The following is a 22,965-nucleotide window of genomic DNA, read 5'->3' as shown; positions in this document are numbered from 1 at the left end:
ACATAAACAGGCTGCAGGGGGGCGTTTGGCGTTTGTTTTTTTGTCCTAGCACTATCATCGTGAAATTTTGTGACTTTCAATGAATAGCAATTTAAAGGATATTTTGTAAATTTTTATTTTTATTTATAGGGTAGCCGGTAGAGTACAGGGCGGAAAACAAGTTCGGTATGTGAAAAAAAATCAAAAATAGCCCATAACTTAGTGACTAAAGCTACAGATCTAAAAAATTTTAGAAAAGCCCTTGAAAAATGCATGTAGAAACATGTCACACTTTGAGATTATTATTATTATTATTATTTATTGAGACTAATTATGTTTCTTAAAACTAGCTTTTCCCTGAAAAGACCTTAACACCTGCAAAATCCCATGAGGAAAATTTTATATAATATCTAAGGGTTTTATCAAAAATTTAACTAATTACCTAAGAGTGATGATATATCACCAGGTGCGGGAGAAAAAGAAAAATCTGTGAATTTTACAATAAGAACCAGAAACTGTAGAAAAAGGAAGACGACATTGCTGCAATACTTAAGTGTATTTAAGGTTTTTTACAAAGCAAAGTAACTTATTAATTCAGCTGTCAAGTTTAATGGGTCTGTTTACACAGCACAATTTTTGTTTCAAATTAAAAAAATTTTATTCCCCGGAAGTTTAATTTTATTCCATAATAAAAGTGTTGGCTAGGTAATTTGGTTTGTGAAAACATAATCTAGAATATTGCATTAAAATAAATTTCTAAAATTAAAACGTGTTTATCATATAAATGTACATTAACAGAAATTAATACATGGAAAGGAATAAAATTTTTGACACAACCTTTCTAATCCCTATATCTTTGCAACCAAATGTGGTAACTTTGAATTATGTTAGATCAAATAATGTAAGTTTTAAATATCTAAGGTTTACACCATCAGGTTGCAAAGATTTGAGTTTGTGGCAAAGACAAATCACACAATGGATTGAAATGACGTGATGACGAGAATAAATTAAAAAAGTTTTAAACAAACCGTTCTAAAACCTTTTGTTACAGGCGGGTTAAAGTAACGATCATATATCCATTCAAGAAATAAGAAATGCGAAAATTTCGCGAAAAATTACGAACATTTTGCGAAAAAACAAATGCAAAAATATTTGGAAAAACAAGATGCAAAAATTTTGCGAAAAAATACATAAGAGAAATTGTTAGTTATAAAACTTCTAATGCTGAGCTTTCGGAGCAGATAATTTTTTTGGAAATTGTTTCAGCTACAAAACTTATGGTTTTTGCGGATTTTTTTACCGCTAGATTTCGCATTTTTTAGCTTATTTCATTTTCGTAAAAGATGCGAAATCTCGCGAAAAAGTTTGCGAAAAACGAACAAAAATGTTCCCATTTTTTCGCGAACGTTTTCGTTCAGTCACGTAAACAGAAATGTGTACTTCTACTACAACAAGGTTGGTAAATGTGAGTTTAACAACAATACCTAACAGAACCATTGAATTTAAAACTATAATGTTTTCTTTTTCTTTTTAAACATTGAAACTAATTATATTAGGATTCTAGAAATCATGTCTGTGTTTGGAATTCTAATCTGAAAGACGACTTTGCAAGCAATATTTATGATAGATATGATCAAGTATTTCTATCAATACCTAATATTGTACAGGGTGTCCTACGAAACATGACAGTTGGTGAATAGTTTAAAAATTCTTCTTCCATAGTTTTTTAAGTTGTTTGATACCTCAGAGAATGATAAAAAATATTATAGGACAGTCATAAAGTCATATTATTATAGTAAATTGATTTCAAAGTAAAATATATTTTAATGAAAGATTTTCTAACGAAATTAACTAAAAAGTCTTCAGCACCTAATTCAGTATATGGAAGAAGACATTTAAAACTATTCCCCAACATTCATATATATTTATATAATCTGTGAGCCATACATATAAACTAATATTTAAAGATTTATTAGATCGTATCTATGCAATCTGTTTTATACTTTCGCAATCTTTAGGATCTATATATAGGGTAGCCCAAAAAATACAGGGATCAAGGTTTTCAGCCCCTTTAGATCTTTTAAAAAGACTCGAAAATGTACTTTTGTCATTTGTATAAAGTTTTCAATTTTGAATATCGAAAATCTCTCCGTTAACTAAATAACGGTTAGTCTTACTAATATTGTTAAAGAAGCAACCAAAAATCATTGAGAAATATCTGACCCCCCCCCCCTAAAGTTTTCTTCAGGTCTTTCTGAAATCCAAGGTGTTAACGTAGTTCCTAGAACTCTGTAAAGAGAATTGTCTAAAAAGAGAGGTTCCTCTAATCCCGGCCCCATAGTTGCAAACAGCTCTAATGGACCTTAGAAATAGAAGATTTTTATCATGGCGTCAAATTGGGGCCTCTTTAAGAAATAATTCGAAATATAAACATCAAAGTAATCTTATTAAGTGATCATTATTATATTTATAAAGCTTATTTCTCTTTGCAATCAAGATTTTAATAGAATAATACAAATTATTAACTGTTCAATTTCCACTGTGGCTATCATCTAATAAAATCATTCCTTGCCCCCATCTTTTTTTTTTTAAATCGGTAAATAAAGAAATTTAAAGCAAAGTTTAAAAAAGGAAATTTTCCTTAGCTGAGGGGGGGGGGGGCGTTTGGTGCCCTTCCCTCTAGTTTTTCTTTGCCTAGCTCTTTCATTTTTGACACTAAATATCACCGTGAAATTTTTTTATTTTTCATATATAAAAATTCAAAGGATTGTTTGCAATTCTTTTTATGCATAGGGTAGGGTACAGGGTGGTAAAAAGTCTGATATGTGTAAAAAAAAAAATCTAAAATAGCTCATAACTTTGTTATGACTAAATCTACAGATCTTAAAACTATATTTTAGAAAATTCCTTGAAAACCAGATGTAGAAACATGTGTCACACTTTAATATGTGTTTCAAACAAAAAAATTATTTTTTACATTTTTTTTACCTTTTTGGGGCAATTTTTCCACCCTCCCTAGCACCCAAACTATAACAGTTATCGATTTAAATTTTTTTATGTGCTAGCCTTGCAAACTTGGGTTATACTGTCTGTACATAGATTCCTTTATAGGGTTAAAGATTTATAGCTTGAAATACACAGAAAGAATATTTTTGAGAAATTTACTCCAAGCCTTTTATATATTTGGTTCCTTACAACTCTCAACCTTTTTTTGTCAAATCGTTAAATACATAATTTAAAAACTATATTCAAGGTACAGGACAAAATTCAGTTCATGCTTTTCCAGGGCCGGCAAAAAGTCCTCTAATGTTGTATGAAATTTGTTGGCAAATAAGAAGGTAGCCCCAGATAACATAATTAACGCTAACATGAAAAATCATTAATTATAACAGTAGTTTTATAAAGATTTGTGTACAGTGATAACCAGAGTAAAATGAAATTAATGCCGACTTCGTTCTGTCGGATATTATTAATATTTCCGAATATGTTCTATATTCATTTTTAAAGGCTGTTTTAACAGTTACAAATTGAAATATCCTCGGCAACTGTACTAATATTTTCAGAGATAACATTCATTTAGCTTTATTCTGGTTATCTTGAAAACTTGCATAAAACTTAAATAACGAATTCCGACTGTATTTCAGAAATACAGGGTTACCCACAAAGAATGAAACTTTAAGAGACGGCATTGTTGAGTTCATACAGTCTGTTTCCTGCTATTCAAAATTCCCTGCAACTGAAAGGTTTTATTTATGCCTTTGCTAAATCATTAAAAAAGCTATCATAAAACATAACCTAGTGACGGTCATATTATACTAGTTCCAGGTCGTCTTTACAGCTGAATTTCTTGCGAATTATCCTGTGTGTCAAGTTGTTCAACATTTTCATGAATCTATAAGGAAAGAGAGGCCAAATTTCAGAAATATAACTAGAGAAAGTACAGAACTTTGATATTTACATTGATCTTTTACAGTCTTAAGTTTTAAGGTTTATATTGTGTAAGGTTGCAGATATAAAATTTAAAGTAAATGTTTAGTTCCTTGGAAATACAATACTCTTAACAATCTTCCATCATCATCCTCTAGTACTAGTAAAAAGGAAACACTATACAAGATATTTATTACAAAACATAACAGAACAAATTATAATTGTAAAAATACTTCTTCAGCGATGAGAGACAGAAAACATGGGTAAAACTTCCTTAGACCCCTCCCTTGATCTTTAACATGTCTACCCTTTCTAATCAATATCTTTGCATCTTAGATTGGCTTGAAGTCCTTCGGCTTGAGTTTAACAACCATATGATTGAAGTAAATAGAAACTAGAGAACAGGGTTGTATTTATTATTTGAGTTTTCCTAGATGAAAGGTCGACAAGTGGGAGTAAAGGTGGAAGGGGTCAGGGGAGGGGGGGTTATTATAAATCCCCCATACCCTGACCATACCCTCCTCGTCTTCTGTCAGGGCCTATACAACAATATTATATAATTATATTAATTTTCCTAATTTAAAATTCTGAACATTAAATAAATACATAGACAAAATCAGATAAAACTAAATAGCAATATGATAATGTTGCTTATTTGATAATATATCTGCTAACTGTTCGACATACTTTAATCCCCCCCCCCCCACTCTGCTAAAAGACATTAACAATTTTTAACATCTTTTTGGTTCACCTTTATAAAGAGTAAAGGGTATATTTTAATTTCTGTATCACAATCTCGAGTAATGGAATCTTTTCTAGTCTTTAAGTCTTGTACAATACATATTATGTCAATATTCTTGGTGAATCATGACTGGGCAATGCCAGCAGTGTCTACTAAGAATAATATTTCAGGTGCACACATAAATAAACCAGGGATGCTACAAATTACGACTTTTCTGAGAGAATACGATTGATGATTTGTTATTAACATGAGCAATGTCTTTTTCCAGTTCATTGTAAACTGTTAGAATGAATAGAGAACATGGTTTGGTGAAGAATGAAAATTTAAACGATTCTGGTACGACAGAAGGAATATGGTTCCGGGGTGCCGAGTAGAGACAACAATTTCAGGCCTTTATTTAAGGCAGATCATTTCACAAGCTTTATAACATAATGTTCGCCGTAATGGTCATGTTAAAGATCAGACTTTGGTTGATTGAAAATATCTAAGACGTCACCACGTGGCGGATTCAAAAACAAGATGGCCGCGATACCACGGGACATTCTACAACATGGCGGCACCCACATGTTCCACAAACTGTTCAGTCTGCTCTAGCCATAAACAGGGGATCCTTTAAATCTGGGTAGATTTGGTGCACCCCTGAAAAATTAAACACCTGTGAAAAACACCAATATTTTTTGCTTTTCGTAATATACTTTTAAACCATTTACACCTAGTTGAGTCGAATTGTTGAATTTAAAAACCAATCGAAATTAAAAATTATAATTTTTTAAAAAATTGGCTGAACTTACAAAAAGCCTTTTCTTCTTAACATTAGTGTATAGTGTATAGTAAAAAATATAAACAGTATATATAAATATATAGAAAGTAGTAAAAAATATTAACAGTAGTTTTTTTCTTGGCTAAACGTCAATGGTATACCTAGCACTCCTATACTAGACACCAATTCTCAAACTTCTAAAATTATGTTGTCCAGTACTTAATTGATTTTGTCAGTATAAACATTATACGTCTTTTAAATATTAGTCTTTTTAATATTTTTGTTATTTTATCTCTTAATTCAGATATAATACGTTTTATCAAATACTAACAGTTAATTACTAACCTCTTTAAAATCAATCTTATAATTTCAAACATAAACTTGATAAAATACAAATTTCTCATAACTCAGATGTAAAAATAGTTTAAAATATATTTTAAATCACGTGACCAGAACTATCACCAATGGCAGAGCAGTATACTGGTCACGTGTCTCCGTCTGTATCACGTGACCACTTTACTGCACTGCCATTGGTGGAATTTCTGGTCAAGTAATACGGACGTAAAAATAATATTATGAATGAAATCTATTGAAAATAGAAACAACAATTATAAAAGTAAACCTAAATTACAATTAGCTTTCTCTGGGATGTCATCGTTTTCAGATTGGTTGCTTATTTGCTGAATATGATCTGTTTAAACCTACTACTTTTATACAAAATTGTATATATATTTTTTTTCGTATAGATTTGACACAGTTTTATATCAATTTCTCGAGACTGGAACATCAGATATGACTTTCATGGGTCGAGATCGAGAGCTAAAGTGATTAGCTTTCAGCCTATACCCCCTTTCATTTTTCCTTTACTGTCCCTTTAAGTCCTTTTTACTGTCCCCACTCCTTAATTTGTCCCACTCCATGTGCTGTCCTGCCCCCTACCCCCTGCTAGGTCCTGTGATCGACCTGCCCGACACCCACATATTCTGACCTTTATCTCCTGTCCGCCTATAGTTTGCCCGTTCATTCCTTCTCTAGCCTGTTCAGCACTTTCTTTTGAACTAAATGTAACGAACGCGTACCTAAAAATCAAAAATATATTTAAGTTTATATAATACTTTTACATTTTAACCATACTATTCCTGGCATATAAGAAAAATTAGTTTAACTCATTCCATCTCAAAAACGCTCAGAAATAATATTTTTTTCTTTCATTTATGAATAATTTTTTAAATAAGTACATATTCAAGCGTATTAGCGTTTTGAACTAAAACTTGATTTGTACTCAAGAGGAGATCTTTATTTCACCGTAATTTTGATTCAAGATAAAATTATTTTACAAGATGTCCTACCCTTTGCCACTGTTGTATGTGTCTGTCACTTCACCAAATCGTTCAAATTCATCCTGTATTTCTTCCTGAAACAAAAATATGGTTTAAATAACTAAAAATTAAAATCTAACCTGATTCCATAAATTTTTTATTTGCGAAAAAAAAGTATGCAAAACCAAGTATTTGAATTCTTAAGCAACGAAAAACTAGAAAAAAGTGGGGGTTTAAGAGATCGATAGAAAAAAAAAATGCTAACGAGAAAGCTAGTTTTTAAACAACAGAGCATTCTTTCAGATTATAGGAGGGGGAACTAAAACCCTGCATCCTTTATACCCTGATCCCTATATCGTCTATTCTATATCCTTTATCCTAGATCCAGTACCCTACATCCTAGGTATCTTAAATCCTTTACCCTACATTCAGAACTCTACCTATAACCGGCCTGAACTGGGTATTCGGTATCATGAACCTATACCCATTGTATCATTAACACTGTATCTTCACTCTTCTGCGCACAACTTTATCCTGAGTTCTGAACCCTGAACCCTGCACCAAGATCTTGTTTCTATATTCTGTATCTTTAACCTTCAAACTTTATTCTAATCTGTATCCAGTATCCACCATCCAGTACCCTGTATCCAGTATCCAGAATCCAGTATCCTTTATCAAGTATCCTTTATCAAGTATCCTTTATCAAGTATCCTTTATCAAGTATCCTTTATCAAGTATCCTTTATCAAGTATCCTATATCTAGTATCCTATATCCAGTATCCTATATCCCGTATCCTATATCCAGTATCCTATATCCTGACTGACCTTTGGTGTGCCTGTTGATACTCCGTAAACAAATAGTTTACAACCTTCTCCACCGAAGTTTGGCATTTCACTTTTAGAACTTTCTAGAATACAGGTTTATTATAGGCTGGTATATAATACAGGTTTATTATAGGTTGGTATATAATACAGGTTTATTATAGGTTGGTATATAATACGGGTTTATTATAGGTTGGTTTATAATACAGGTTTATTATAGGTTGGTATATAAAACAGGTTTAATAAAGGTTGGTATATAATACAGGTTTATTAAAGGTTGGTATATAATACAGGTTTATTAAAGGTTGGTATATAATACAGGTTTATTAAAGGTTCGTAACAGGTTTATTTACGGTTTGTATGTACTGCATAATACTTATTGGTTGGTGTAATATAGGATTAAACATTACTAAATACAAGTTGTTTAAAATAAACATGACATATTAACAGTATTATTGGCGTGATAGTAAAATACACGTTTAGTGTCAGGACAGCGAGACACTGTTCGACGCAGGTCAACTGTACCTGGGCCTGAGATCTGCCTTTCTACTTCATATATTGCGTTTCAAGCTTTCCACTTCCTTCCAGCTTTCTATCTTTCTATCCTTCAAGGTACATTATCATTTAGCCAGCATGGGAGCAGATTTAACTCATTCATCTGAATAGAAAGAATATTTAGAACCATCCATTCACTTTATAAATTTTTAGGTTTTAAGAAATAAACTTTTTTCAAACACATATCAAGGGGTTGAGACTGAGGAGGGGAGTAAGCAAACATTGTCGCCCCTCTGAAGATAAGAACAATAAACCCACCTAATAAATAATCTTTTTTGGAGTTCTTAATGAGCTTATCAAGTACTTTACTTTAAGGTTGAGGCAATTGTGTTCAGATCTTTTCTTTTTATTTATTATACTTTTCAGATTATACCCATAAATCATATCACATACTCACATCGCAGAGAAAGAATGGTCTGAACATTTTATGGAAAATAATAAAATATTTTGAAATGGCAAAACAGAATAAACGAATTGAATTAGATGAAGGTAAAGGTGAGGGAATAACATTCTACTGCGCAATTGTTATATTATTTAACTGTTTCACCATTCACCAAATTTTTAAGCTGACAATTTTGACAGCGCATATTGCACAGAATTGTTTTTTTTGTCATTTTGTCTAGTCAATGAAATAAGAAAGTAATAAACGAATGAAATAAAATGATACTAGAATGTTTAACGTTCAAGGATAGATTCAACCTACCTAGTCAGTGGTTTGTGTAACACTACTAACTACTAAGTACACACAGTATACAGACTCCCTTTCTTCCTCAATCCATAGAAACCTCTAGAAAATAGGAACTCGCCAGCAACGTTACACTACCAGATGTAGGAACTCGCAATCATCATTATTAATGTGAAAGAGCCTTTTGTTCATAAATGCCCTGAATGAAATTTTTTCTTTATAATTTTGCTTTTAGTGGTTATGCAACCTTGAACTTTATTTATGTAAAATATTAGGTAACCTGCATAACGAGGGGAGGAAGGCCAGCCACAACAAATTCTCGCCCGAGCTATACATTCTCCTCATTTTTCTCGTCCGAATCCGAGCTACCTCGGAATCCTCGTCCTTAGATTATTTTGTAATTAAAAGTTTCCAATTCTCGAAGATAAAACTATTTTTTAAAATCTGGCCCCGTTAAAGCATATAAGTTGGATGGACTAAAGTATTGCAATGATTACATATGATGCATCAAACCCATGAGAATGATGTCAAACCTTATTTAGGTAAAACTTAGATCTCTTCTGCCTCTTTGCGATAAAAAATAAATAGTAAAATATTCGGCATACCTCTGCCTATCATTTGTCCCATGAAACCACCCGGTAAAATGCTATGGTTTTCATTACAGTTAATAAAAAAGATTGAAGTTCTATAAACTCGGAATTCATTGCGGCATTCTACACCAGGAATATCTGATAATGCGCAAAAAAGGTGAACATTTTCAAAGACATAACTTGAAAACTTTAATTCAATCAAAAACTTTTTTTATTTACAAAAATTTGATAATTTATTTATATGCGCTAACATGGCCCGATTCTATAAAAATAGTTTTATCCATGGGAGGATTAGACACTTAAAAAAATAATATTGAAAGGACGAGGTGGCTCGGACGAGAAAATGAGGAGAATGTGGATTGGAAGAGAAATATTGTGGTTGGACTTCCTCCCCGCGCACAATCGTAAAATATAATTTTTTCAGTCACCCATAACAGTGTCCGTTACCGTGGGGAAGGGGGGGGGGTAGCCTTCGCTCTTTGCCCTCTCCCCAATTTCTAACTGTGTCCACTGTCCATTCCGCAATAGTTCTGCTAAAATTAAATAATTAAGGTTTGGAATCTTCAAGATTACCTATGCAATCAGGACATCAGAGACGACTGCAGTTCGGTATTTATTCGGCCTTGTTTCATGCGCTCAGGGTTCCCTGTATAACTGCAAAGTATCTTTCTTTCGCAGAAAGACTGTATTCTAGACACAGAAGTCTAAATTCAGCCTTCATCTTCTCATATATACTTTGCTTGCCTAGGTGTACGTTTTGAAATGTTTGTTTGTTAGTATTCAATAAACGTCAAATTGGCAAAACGGATTTGGCCCGTATTTTGTGTGGGACCTCACATGACTCCAGGGAAGGTCAAAGAGTTTTGGCCGTTGGTAAAGGTTTACCTTTTGTTGATAACCCTGGCTGGTTCAAAGTATTGAAATGATGCTCTTTGGTTTATAGTGCATAATATTTTTGGATTACTATTGAAAGTGATTTTATAGATTATATTTTTAATGTAAGTTGTTGTATATTGTAAAACTATATTCAAGGCATGAAAGCATGCTAACCAACGAGGTTATAGTACATAGAGTGATGACGTACAGGCCATGTAGTTCACTTCCAAAGGTCAATCTGTATTATACAGTACCCGGGGGTGAGTTCTGAAAAAGATTAAATGGAGTTTTGTCTGTTTGTTTGTTTGTATCCAATAAACGTCAAAACGGCTGAACCGATCGGGTCCAAATTTTTTGTGGGACATCACGTGACCACAGGGATTTATGAATGATCTAAATTTCAAATATTTGTCTCTATCAAAATTCGATCTTAATTAAATTTTTTAAAATCCGCGAAATTTTTTGTGAAGATCCGCGAATTATTTTTGTTTTGTTTTACGATGTACACAAAGAGAACATGTTCAAAATTAATTTAGAAGATGGGCGCGAAGCGCCCTCTAAGGCTAGTCTATATATAAATTTGGCTTGTCTGTCTGTTTGGGTGTGTCTGTTTGTTTGTGTCCAATAAACGTCAAAACGGCTGAACCGATCGGGCCCAAATTTTTTGTGGGACATCTAGGGACTTCAGGGAACGTTTATGAATGATTGAAATTTTAAATATTTGTCTCCATCAAATTCGATCTTCATTAAATTTTTGAAAATTTTGAAAATCCATGAAATTTTTTGTGAAAATTCGCGAATTATTTTTGTTTTGTTTTACGATGTACACAAAGAGAACATGTTCACAATTAATTTAGAAGATGGGCGCGAAGCGCCCTCTAAGGTTAGTAACAGAAATAACTCTAAGACAAGGAAAAAGAACCTTATCAGCCCCAGGAAGAAGTTGTTAACTTTTCAGCTGACAATTTCATAAAATAAATCTTGGACTATAGTTCCCCTGTAAACAAGATAAAGAATAAAAACATAAACTTTTTATACTTTTAAAATCAAATTTATTTCCCCAGTTAATGTTATGAACTGAAGTGAAAATAAAACTTTTGAAAATTAGTTGTTTTCAGTTTTTTAATACTTTGAGCCACAGTGCGCCCCCCCGCCATATTTTGTACCCCTTCACTATTTTGTGCCCCCTACGCTATTTTGTGCCCCCTCCACTATTTTGTGCCTCCTTCACTATGTTGTACCCCCTCCACTATTCTGTGCCCCCTCTCCTTTGTTAGAAAAGGCGCACATGCTCTTTAAATGTACCATGATAAGCCAACAATCAATAGTATAATTTCTGTTGCTCATTAATTTCAGACATTTATTTAACATTGCATAATCCTGCAATATATGCAATATTTATTAGAAATAATACAAACAATGTATTTATTTTCAATTTAAAATAAATAGAATAACGTATATTTATAGAAAAAAAAGGTTTTAGCTATTTAGAAAAGTTAGTGATACATTCTTGATGAAGACGACTTTTTTATTTCAGTTTTGATTGATTATCAAGCTTTTTAGAATACAAGTAATTACGAGTATTTAAAGAGAAGCTTTTTTAATTAACAGCTTCTCTTGACTTCTATGTTTATGTGTATATCCATAAGTTTAACTGCAACTTGATATAAATCAACATTGCAATCAAAAGTCGTCTTCATTAAGTTGCTATATGCGACGACGACTGTAGATTCTTTAATTTTTCAGAAAATGCTTTTTCTATTTCTGTTTTTCACCCATTGTTGCTGTATTAAAAAGTATGATCCTGAAAATTCTATTCGTAAAATCTTGTAAGTTTATTTTACACATATACACATAGTTATAAATGATTAATTGTCCACAATTAACCATGTTTTTTTTTAGAAATGCGGTTGAGGTGAGAACAGATTTCAAGAAATCAAAAATGTATAAAATATCAGGGACCAAATTTAACGAGTCGTTAAAATAACGTCGGTTCAATTCATAAAATTCGGTCACAGATTAAAATCTTTATCCAAACAATACTTTGGGCGATCGCTTGGTCAGAATGTCGCGACCATAGATAAATAAATATGCACAATCTATCTTTATCTATGGTCGTGACATATTTTTTCCTCAGTAAAAACCCGACGCGGCCCGCGACCGAATGTAAATCGAATTTGAGCTATATCGCTGAGCTACCAACTGCTGGTTTAAATTTGAACCACCAATTCAAAATTAAAGGAAGGATTTAAAACGGCGACTCAACATTAAAACGGTGGCAGGAAGTTTAAATGCATCAAATTCGGTTCTCGATGGAAAGTTATGTAATTGATTCTTAGGGTCGGAAATTATGAACGAAGAGAATTAGTTTAAATACTTCCCTAGTTTATCCGTGAGAAATAGTTTAACTAGCCATACCCAGTTTAAACATATTTTTCACAATTTATTGAATTTGACCTCTGGCATGGCTAAACATTTGTTTTATGTATTCAAGTTTTGCTCAATATGATACAATTATAAACTATAAAAAAAAGAAAAATATAAGAAGTATCATCAATTCATCAATTTTTAAATTCATTTATTGACCGTTTTTTCAATTCATTTATTTTGTGAAAAATATTTCATAAACTTGATGTTGATCTAGAAGTTAGAAGCCCTTTCTTTTACAAATTCGAGTATTTATTCAAACCAAAACGAAGTGGACAAAAAACACGAGGAATTTAAGCAGGTGAACAATCTAATGAAAAAATATTTAAGAAGATGATTTCATGATTCTTTTTAAGAAAAAAAAATTTCTAATTACTACGGTAGCTGCAGGTTTGAATTTAATAAGAATATAAAAAAATGCATAATACTTTTGTAGCGGAGCAGTAATGCAATATCTATTAGAATTCAGGTATAAACTTTTCTTAAACTTATTAATTGTTAAAATTATTCTAATTCAGAATCCGTTTTCTAAAATAAAAAATAGAGTTCGTGAAAGTTCTTTTGAAAACTAAAGTTCTAAAAACAGCAAACGAATTCATTTTTTACAGTGCAGTCAAGATTTCCTTTATTCTTATGTGGCAATTTTCCGATAGAAGCTGATTATATTAATCCTACACACATAGATAGAGAATTACAGCAGTAAATTGCTTGGTGATCCTCTTGTATCCCTAGCCTGTAATCTAGGCTACCAGGTAAACTGCTTGGTGATCCTATTGTATCCCTAGCCTGTAATCTAGGCTACCAGGTAAACTACTAGGTGATCCTTTTGTATCCATATCCTGTAATCTAGGCTACCAGGTAAACTGCTAGGTGATCCTCTTGTATCACTAGTCTGTAATCTAGGCTACCAGGTAAACTGCTAGGTGATCCTCTTGTATCCCTATCCTGTAATCTAGGCTACCAGGTAAACTGCTTGGTGATCCTCTTGTATCCCTAGCCTGTAATCTAGGGTACCAGGTAAACTGCTTGTTGATCCTCTTGTATCCCTAGCCTGTAATCTATAGGCTACCAGGTAAACTGCTAGGTGATCCTTTTGTATCCCTAGCCTGTAATCTAGGCTACCAGGTAAACTGCTTGGTGATCCTCTTGTATCCCTAGCCTGTAATCTAGGCTACCAGGTAAACTGCCAGGTGATCCTCTTGTATCTCTAGCCTGTAATCTAGGTTACCAGGTAAACTGCTTGGTGATCCTCTTGTATCCCTAGCCTATAATCTAGGCTACCAGGTAAACTGCCAGGTGATCCTCTTGTATCCCCAGCCTGTAATATAGGCTACCAGGTTAACTGCTTGATGATCCTCTTGTATCCCTAGCCTGTAATCAAGGCTACCAGGTAAACTGCTTGATGATCCTCTTGTATCACTAGCCTGTAATCTAGGCTACCAGGTAAACTGCCAGGTGATCCTCTTGTATCCCTAGCCTATAATCTAGGCTACCAGGTAAACTGCCAGGTGATCCTCTTGTATTCCTAGCCTTTAATCTAGGCTACCAGGTAAACTGCTTGATGATCCTCTTGTATCCCTAGCCTGTAATCTAGGCTACCAGGTAAACTGCTAGGTGATCCTCTTGTATCCCTAGCCTGTAATCTAGGCTACCAGGTAAACTGATTGGTTATCCTCTTGTATCCCTCGCCTGTAATTTAGGCTACCTGGTAAACTGCTTGATGATCCTCTTGTATCCCTAGCCTGTAATCTAGGCTACCAGGTAAACTGCCAGGTGATCCTCTTGTATCCCTAGCCTATAATCTAGGCTACCAGGTAAACTGCTTGATGATCCTTTTGTATCCATAGCCTGTAATTTAGGCCACCAGATAAAAACTTATTGAAAAAATCAATAAGGAATCATGAGTGTTTACACAAACTCGATATTCAATACTTTAGATATTTAAAACTATGAATTCTTTTAAATCAAATAATATAAGTTTGAAATAATAAAGATGTTGCACCATCAGATCGCAAAGATATAGAGATTAAAAAATTTGAGAAATTGTGGCAAAGACTCAATTCCTTAAATATATATGATTAAAAACGATTATACGTTTTTTTCTTAGGAAACAAAAAAAAATGATACGGAATCACTCTCACTTGAGTTAAAACGTTAAAATATAAAGTATTTTTTCAAAATGTGTTTAATGGGCCGACTTTGTCTGTAATTTTGTACAGATGTTATTTCCGATTCACTGATGACGGAATTACTCTTCATTATCTACAGAAATAATCACACGGAGTTCTTTGCTATCAATGAACAGTCAAAGATTTAATGGGTCTACGTTTTTAAACGGTCATTCTCCTCTTTGCATGGGGGGGGGGGGTCACTTATTTCGCTTACAGTCCCTATAAGTATTGTTTTAATTATTTCAAGATTGGTGGAATACATGATGTAACTGCAATATCTCCACTCACCAAGGAAACATTAAACTATATTTTTCTAAACAATTCCTTGCAAAACGTTATCTCACTTTTTCCGTTTTCCGGCGGCCATGCTTTTACTTTCTCTTTCCTTTTTCTGTTTCCTTCACAACGTATTTTAATAGTTTTACTTGGCTTTTCTTCGTTCTCTTCTCAATTTACTTTCTGTGCTTTCCGTTCTTTCTGTCTGTTTCCTTTCCCTTTCCCTGCTTTCTTCTGTTTCCTTTTCTCCTTTTCCTGCTTTCTTGTTTCCTTTTTCCCTTTCCCTGCTTTCTTCTGTTTCCTTTTCTCCTTTCCCTGCTTTCTTTTGTTTCCTTTTTCTTTCCCCGCTTTCTATCGTTACCTTTCTGTTATTAAAAGAAAATTGTTTTTAACGTAACACTAAGCAACGAAGCACGACAATGCACGATTTATCCAAAATCTTAATATAATTGTATCGAAGAACAATATCGCTTTTAAAACAACAATAGCCTAAATATTTGCCCCCCCCCCCAATAAAAAGCTTTTGAATCGTCTAAAAGTGTTGTTCAAAATAATGGCAAAAAAAACTAGAGAAATTTATCAAATTCCAATTATATAAATCGACTAATTCTAAAACATAGTGTCTATGAACAACGGGTAAAGGGTAAGCTGTTTTCAATCATGTTTGTTTAAATTCATTGCTTCGTTTACCGAAAACAACACTAGCGAGCAAAAAACAAAACACTAACTCAAAACACTGAGTTTTAAATTATATGAGTTTATAGGTGGAAAAATACAACGCGGTGGGTTGTTTAACTTGGACTTAAAACAAGGAATGTATTCAATAGTCCGGGGTCACCAATTTGGCGGATAGCAATAAGACGAGGATTTGATAACGACTAACTATATTTTTTAATTTAAACTTACAAAGTTAGAACATATATCATGTTTTAAAATCACATCCTTTCTCTACGTGGCTTCTGGAAAACTCCCCTTTTCTTTCTCCTTGCCGCGAGAAGTTCTCTACGGAAAGACGACTTTCATAGCCGCCACAGTTTGCTCTGATTATTAATTTAAATCTAAATGTAGAATGTTTTTATCTACAATAATGACCATGGCGGAAAATATTTTGGTAAGAAAATATAAATTTTTTTAAAAACTTTTGAATAATACCATAGCTTTTCAGGTTACAGAACTTGCGGAGCTTTGTCTTTTCAGGTATATATAAGCAATTTAAACTATATAACTAGGGCACTGATATCTAGACAACTATTAAAGCTAGTCTTTTTTAGACAGCATCAACTTTAAAGTGTTGCAGCTGCTTGGCGTTTGATTTTTCCTCACCAAGTCACTTTTACTTTTTAGTCGCCTTGTTTCTACAATATAAAGTTTAAAGGATTAATTCACAAAATACTGCTCAAATTTTGCATGAGAGCGTGGGCATCTTGGTTCGTAGTGAGAGGTTGTACTCGTAGTATGCTCAATTCCCTTAAATCATTTATTAGAAAACTATAGTTCAGAATTTAATTTGGAATACTACATATTCAGTAATCCTGTAGAAATCCAGGAATCTCATATTTTCAGATAGAACAACTTAGAAATGTTGATTAATTTTCAAATAATTTTGAAGGATTTTATGAGTTTAGCTTAAAATTAGTTGTTGACTACAATGAGAACCATAAAACTGAGGAACAGCAAGACGACATTAAAGTTATGCGCAAGTATATTGAATGTTGTTATAAAGCAAGTATTTTTACTAGTAACTTAATATATCACTTTTTAAGTAGAATAGGTATGCATGCACTGCGCCTATTTAAAGAGACAAGTTAAGATTTAAAGTTGTCTTCCTATTCAACAGTTTTCTGCTTCTCACTGTATTTTATTTGATATCCATATCTATATCTATCTATACATTTGCTTGTTTATCAATAATTGTTTCTTGAAGTTAAATATAAAGCTAAATAAGTTTTTTTAGATAAAGCAAGCTTCTGATGACTCTAAATATTTAATTTCAAAAGTTGGAAAAACCGAGAAGGGGTTAAGGTATCATAAATTTTGTTCATTAGAGACAAATTTTAATATTAAATTTAATTTATGTTTAGATTATTTATTCCTTGGTATATTCCGTATGAGTGTAACACCTATATAAACAAGGACAAGAGATTGAATATGTTCGATACATCCTTATTTTTCAAAAGTTTTATCTCCAACCCCCCACCCAACCTATTTAACCCTTTTCCTTCTTCAGTTTAAAGTCTACCAAGCCCCCTGTGGGCTTTAATCTCCATCCACCGATGTAACCCTTCTATTTCTGTTATTTAAAGTCTATTATGCCCCCTTCACATAGATTCAGCCTCCTTATAAACAGTCTCATCAATTTTTAAGACAGGGCTGACTTTGAACTGTCGCAACGCCCTAAGCTTTGATTTTACCGCTCTAACTCACTTATGCTTTTCGGTATCCCTTTACATGTACATTTTAGCAATGTAAAGCACTTCTTGTTAGATATGGTTTTTTAGAAGTAATTGGCAAAATTCTCAACGATTTTTGCTTGAGAGCGTGAGACTATTAAATCGCAGTGCCTTTTGGTTTTCTTCCCCCCCCCCCCATTTCTGCAGTTTTAAGCCTACTATGTCCCCTTGTGGGTTAATATCACCCCCCTCCTTCCCCCCCCTATTTAACCCTTCTATTCCTGCAGTTTCAAGTCTACTACTTGTGGGTTAATATCTCCATCCCCCCCCCCACTATTTAACCCTCATTTCCTGCAGTTTCCAGTCTTCAGCTAGGCCACCATGTGGGTTTCAATCTCAAGCCCCTCCCCTCATATGTTAACCCTTGTATTCCTGTAGTTTCAAGTATACTATGAACCAGCTGAGATTGATGAAAATGGGAACTGGAAGTATCCACTACAAAACCTTCAAGCATATTGGTATCATATAGCTGTAACAAATAAGCAAAGTTCACGAGCCACTTACCAAAACAAAGTTGATTTCCAGAAACCTTTCTGATAACATATGCACGGTTTTGAAAATACGGTTGATATGAATCTTAAAATTTAAGCAGGTTTGTTAAACAAAATTTTTTGAAATTGTTTTTGAAATCTGCATGATTGTTTTCATATTATTTGTAAACCATTAATAATACATCTGCGTTTGTTTTAATCTGTTGTGCATGAATTATCATTTAAACATCTTTTTATCTATTTTTCATTTAAATTAAGATTTTTTAAATATCCTGAGCTGAAAACTTTAGAATGGGATATCCTTCATCCTGATCGGTTAATTAATCTGGAGATTAATAACAAGAGGAGAACAAGCATTATTTAATCTCAAGATTAAGAAAATAGTGGATCAAGCATTAATCCCGATATCCACCATTCAAAAGTTCCCAGCTCAGAAGTCAGAACTTTAGTATATAGATGGCAGTAACCTAAAACACCTAAACTACATTCTAAAAACTCTTAATTTGAGGCGATTAAGTGTTTAATCCTTGAAAAACTGATAATTTTTTCGCGGTTTACTCCATCAATTCCAGAAGAGATATATAAAAAGAATTAACTTGATCCGTCGGATCCCACATCTGAAACTGGAAAAAGAATTATAAAGGGATTAACATTTCAAAATTTCTGATCTCTAAATCTATTCTAGGAAAATGACAAAACTAGAGGACGAAGTTCTAGGAAAGCAAATGGCGGGAGAAAAAGAAAATCTTTATTTTTATAATTATAAGGCAGAGGGTAGTAATCCACGGTAAATCCTTTATTCATTAATCAAATAATAACATTTTTTAGCAACAAAAATATATTTAGAATATCTCAACAATAAATGTTACTTAAATCGTTTGGGGCCTCAGGAAGAGAAATATCAGAATTAAAGCGCTCGAAAAGTGAGACTTATTTTCATTTTATTAAAAAGGTTTAACTGTAGGAATATTTAGTGAATGGAAGCGTGGTAAACGTAACAAATAGTTACCCATAAATTATGCAGTGTGCATGAAGAGGGTTCTTTTAAATCAAACCTTGCCTTTCATCACTTCTTTCTATATAATAAATCTTATTTTACTTTCACCATTTAATGTTATCAAAATTATTTTGTTTTAGAGAAGACAAGGGGTTCCATGTTGTAGGAATTATAAATAGGAAGGGTTGTCATTCTTTCCTTAGGTGAGAGCAGAAATATTTCTAACATTTTTTTTTTGATTTAATGTTTAAATGTTTTGTTCTAAATTTATCAAACTTTTTGTTAAAAAAGTGTGTTTAGAAAAAAAGGTTGAAAGGATATACGGTCGGTATGGTACTTTTTATAATTAATTTAATCGTATTTTTTTTATCCTGCAAAACAAATTTATATGAGATGTCTTCCACCGGGGCCCAGAAACCTCAAAAAACTTGGAAAAAACATTTTCTCTTTTGATGCAAACTACGCGCGCATCTCAAGATTTTTTATATATTAAAATAAAAGAGACTAAATCGATTGTAATGCAAATGATCAAATACAATTGATGCAAACAACTTGTAATTGTTATTTTATAAAGGGCATTGACCTGAAGGGGTAGGTATTCTCAGCCCCCAAACCTTATAGCTAAACCAGCGATACAGAATCACGTGACACGTGACCATATTTTATGGTGTTGTATTTCAGAGTTATTATCTACGAAGATGGCGTAGAAGAGTATATCCAGAGGTTCAGTCCTAAAATGTAAGTTTGTATACTTAATATATTTCTTATTGGTTATTTTAGTTAAATTTTTAAATCAACTGACTATATTGAAATTGTTTGTGAATTTAGAAAGAAAATAGTTTTCAACAAGAAAAATAGCCTAATTTTACAAATGTAAACAATTTTCGTTAAAACTTGATATTTCAAAAAACTTGATAAAATGCAAACTCTTGATAACTTACGGTTTAACTTACAAGTTCGGAGGCATCGAAAGAATGCATAAATTGTCGTCTTTAAACCTACTGGTAATGTCATGCTGGTGATAATTAGTTTCTTTTTATTGAATAATTATATAGAGCTCTATGAAACTGTTCCGGCATTTTTCATGGTCACTTATCTATTTTAACAATTATGAAGACGTATGTATAATTGTATAAAACCCATGGAAATATTGTAAGACGACATTTTATAAATTCCTTCCATGTTACTCAAGTTCTGGGTTAAACTGTTTTCTTTAGATTACCAGAACCTTTAGTTAGAAGAAGATATTCTAATATTTACAAAGAAAATAGACAGGATCAGGTTAGATCTTTAAACAGAGAGGATCAGGTTAGATCTTTAAACAGAGAGAATCAGGTTAGATCTTTAAACAGAGAGGATCAGGGTAGATCTTTAAATAGAGAAGATCAGGTTAGTTCTTTAAATAGAGAAGATCAGTTTAGATCTTTAAATAGAGAGGATCAGGTTAGTTCTTTAAATAGAGAGGATCAGGTTAGATCTTTAAATAGAGAGGATCAGGTTAGTTCTTTAAATAAAGAGGATCATGTTAGTTCTTTAAATAGAGAATATCAGGTTAGATCTTTTAAAAGAGAGGGTCAGGTTAGTTCTTTAAACAGAGAGGATCAGGTTAGATCTTTAAATAGAGAAGATCAGGTTAAATCTTTAAAAAGAGAGGATCAGGTTAGTTCTTTAATAGAGAAGATCAGGTTAGTTCTTTAAATAGAAAGGATCAGGTTAGTTCTTTAAACATGAGAGGATCAGGTTAGATCTTTAAATAGAGAGGATCAGGTTAGTCGATCTAGTCGATCTTTATATTAAGAGGTTCAGGTTAGATCTTTAAATAGAGAGATTAGGATAGATCTTTAAATAGAGAGGATCAGGTTAGATCTATAAATAGATTTTATGTAAAAATTCGGTAAAGTCACAGAACAAAACAGAACAGACGACCTTTAAAGTAGTACCTCAGTCTAGGATTTATCTTATGTACATGTAAATGGAATTGTAAATATTCATCTAAATATACATGTAAATATACACGTAAATGTACATGTAAATGTACATGTAAATGCACATTTAAATGTACATGTAAATATACATGTAAATATACATGTAAATGTACATGTAAATGTACATATAAATATACATGTAAATGTACATATAAATGTACATGTAAATATACATGCAAATATACATATGTAAATATACATGTAAATGTACATGTAAATATACATGTAAATGTGCGCAATTTATATTTTATGAATTTTTTATTAAAATTTTAGACTACGGTTATAGGATACATTCTTTTTGCCTTCGCTGGAATAATGTTAGCTGTAGGCCTCATCAAATACTGTTTAAAGGTTGATTTTGGAAGTTCTTGCTTTATATTTGTTACAAATTATTTTACTCTTTAAAATTAAATCAAACCCAATAAGCGTCGCAGATTTTATTATATTTTATTTATCCTGTCATGAGTATTTATTGCCAATAATACTTTTTTTTCAGAAACTTTGAAGAAAGTGAGAGTTAGACGTGTCAGTACTGTTAAAAATTTTATAAACTTTAGCTATAATAAAGGTTTCATTTTGGAATAGATATTCATTCAGTTCAACTAAACACACATATTATACAGGGTGTCCCAATAAACATGGGAATCAAAGAAACAAATTAAAATATTATTCGATATTTTTTTCTCAGAAACTAAAACAATTTAATTTCTACTCTCATTACAAAAGCAAAGGTTACAATTTTTCACACAAAAATTGTTTAGAATGTTGCATGTCACTTCTTGAAACAAGTGCTTTATAGTTTTGAAGTTTACATGTCTAGGGCCTCTAATTCCATGGTATGCAAGGGGAAAACGAATGCCAAGAACCCCAGAAATACAAAAAAGACGATAAATTATGAACTGACGAAAGTGCTTCCAAGACTTGATAAAGAAATGTATAATCATATGTACACTGTACAGGGGAACAAATGACAATAAGACATTAGAAATACAGAGAAATAGATCTTGCAAAGTAGAAGAACAATTTGAATCCTCGTTCCTTTGTTGAAACTCATGTTTAAAAATTCATAAAAATATAATAATGAATACGGGATTCTGAGAATATCGTTGGACAATTTACAATAAGCTCAATCAATCTACAACAACAGAATTAAGCTCTGAAGGACCATACTTTTAAAAAAAATGGAAACGAGGGGCTTCCTCACCTACACTCTTAAAAAAAACCTCCCCCCCCCCCAAAAAAAAAAATCCAGTTGGTCCTACTTTTGTTTATCTTAATTATTTAAGTACTTGAATACCCCCCCCCCCTCCCTCCAACAGCTTTATTTAACCTTCCCTTGTCTCCTAAATAGAAGATTGAAGACGGGTGTGGTTCTATACGAATATAATACGCTAGTGTTAAAACTAACTGTCTTTATTCAATATACTCAAAGAAGTTTTTTTAAATCTTTAAAATATTTTTAATTATTTTTTATCCCTTATCCATCAAGATGAGTAAACAGGGAGGGAGGCCTATTGAAGCTACGCCCCCCATGTAAGAATAAAATGTTTAGGGGTGATTCAGCCGACAGTCTTGAATTCCAATTATTTCAATAAATTGCATCCGTTTCATTCTGTTCTTTTATTCTTGTTTTAACCATTTTAATTCATCCTATACAAGATGGAGGTGCACTATTATCTTTAACTGTGCACGTCCATTCTGCACCATTCACAATAACAGTCCACCTCCAAATACTGCACTTTTATTTATTACTTTCCACCTCCATACTGTACGATTTATTATAACAGTACACCTCAAGCCTATACTATTCTTTATAACAGTGCACGTCCCTCTTTTACCATTATTTTAACAGTGTACCTCCTTCCTCCATCCTGTACTGTGTCTTTATAACAGTACACCTCAATCCTGTACTA

The 22,965-nt window shown here is 32.6% G+C and overlaps 2 protein-coding genes across 2 annotated transcripts; one reads left to right on the top strand and one right to left on the bottom strand.

The window, feature by feature from the left end:
- Nucleotides 1-6,294: 6,294 nt before the first annotated feature.
- Nucleotides 6,295-8,899, bottom strand: LOC111702551 (RNA-binding protein 8A). The gene is made up of 5 exons (XM_023474280.1): nucleotides 8,808-8,899; nucleotides 8,075-8,207; nucleotides 7,553-7,635; nucleotides 6,758-6,822; nucleotides 6,295-6,487 (listed from the first exon to the last, which is right to left on the bottom strand). Exons 3-5 carry the CDS (start codon nucleotides 7,616-7,618, stop codon nucleotides 6,310-6,312), a joined length of 309 nt encoding a protein of 102 aa, XP_023330048.1. The 5' UTR covers nucleotides 7,619-7,635; nucleotides 8,075-8,207; nucleotides 8,808-8,899; the 3' UTR covers nucleotides 6,295-6,309.
- Nucleotides 8,900-12,004: 3,105 nt separating this feature from the next.
- LOC111702566 (uncharacterized) lies at nucleotides 12,005-21,634 on the top strand. Its single transcript, XM_023474304.1, has 17 exons — nucleotides 12,005-12,084; nucleotides 12,158-12,170; nucleotides 12,900-12,983; nucleotides 13,119-13,151; nucleotides 13,366-13,434; nucleotides 15,101-15,145; nucleotides 16,198-16,240; nucleotides 16,295-16,326; nucleotides 17,084-17,151; nucleotides 17,211-17,262; nucleotides 17,958-18,037; nucleotides 18,756-18,857; nucleotides 19,208-19,270; nucleotides 19,749-19,805; nucleotides 20,285-20,348; nucleotides 21,326-21,403; nucleotides 21,549-21,634. The coding sequence occupies exons 1-17, from the start codon at nucleotides 12,005-12,007 to the stop codon at nucleotides 21,555-21,557; spliced, it is 972 nt and encodes a 323-aa protein (XP_023330072.1). The 3' UTR covers nucleotides 21,558-21,634.
- The last annotated feature ends 1,331 nt before the right edge of the window (nucleotides 21,635-22,965 follow it).

The sequence above is a fragment of the Eurytemora carolleeae genome, unplaced genomic scaffold, assembly GCF_000591075.1.
Source record: "Eurytemora carolleeae unplaced genomic scaffold, Eaff_2.0 scaffold183, whole genome shotgun sequence".
Taxonomy (NCBI): Eukaryota; Metazoa; Arthropoda; class Copepoda; order Calanoida; family Temoridae; genus Eurytemora; species Eurytemora carolleeae.
This window is presented reverse-complemented; position numbering and strand designations above follow the sequence as displayed.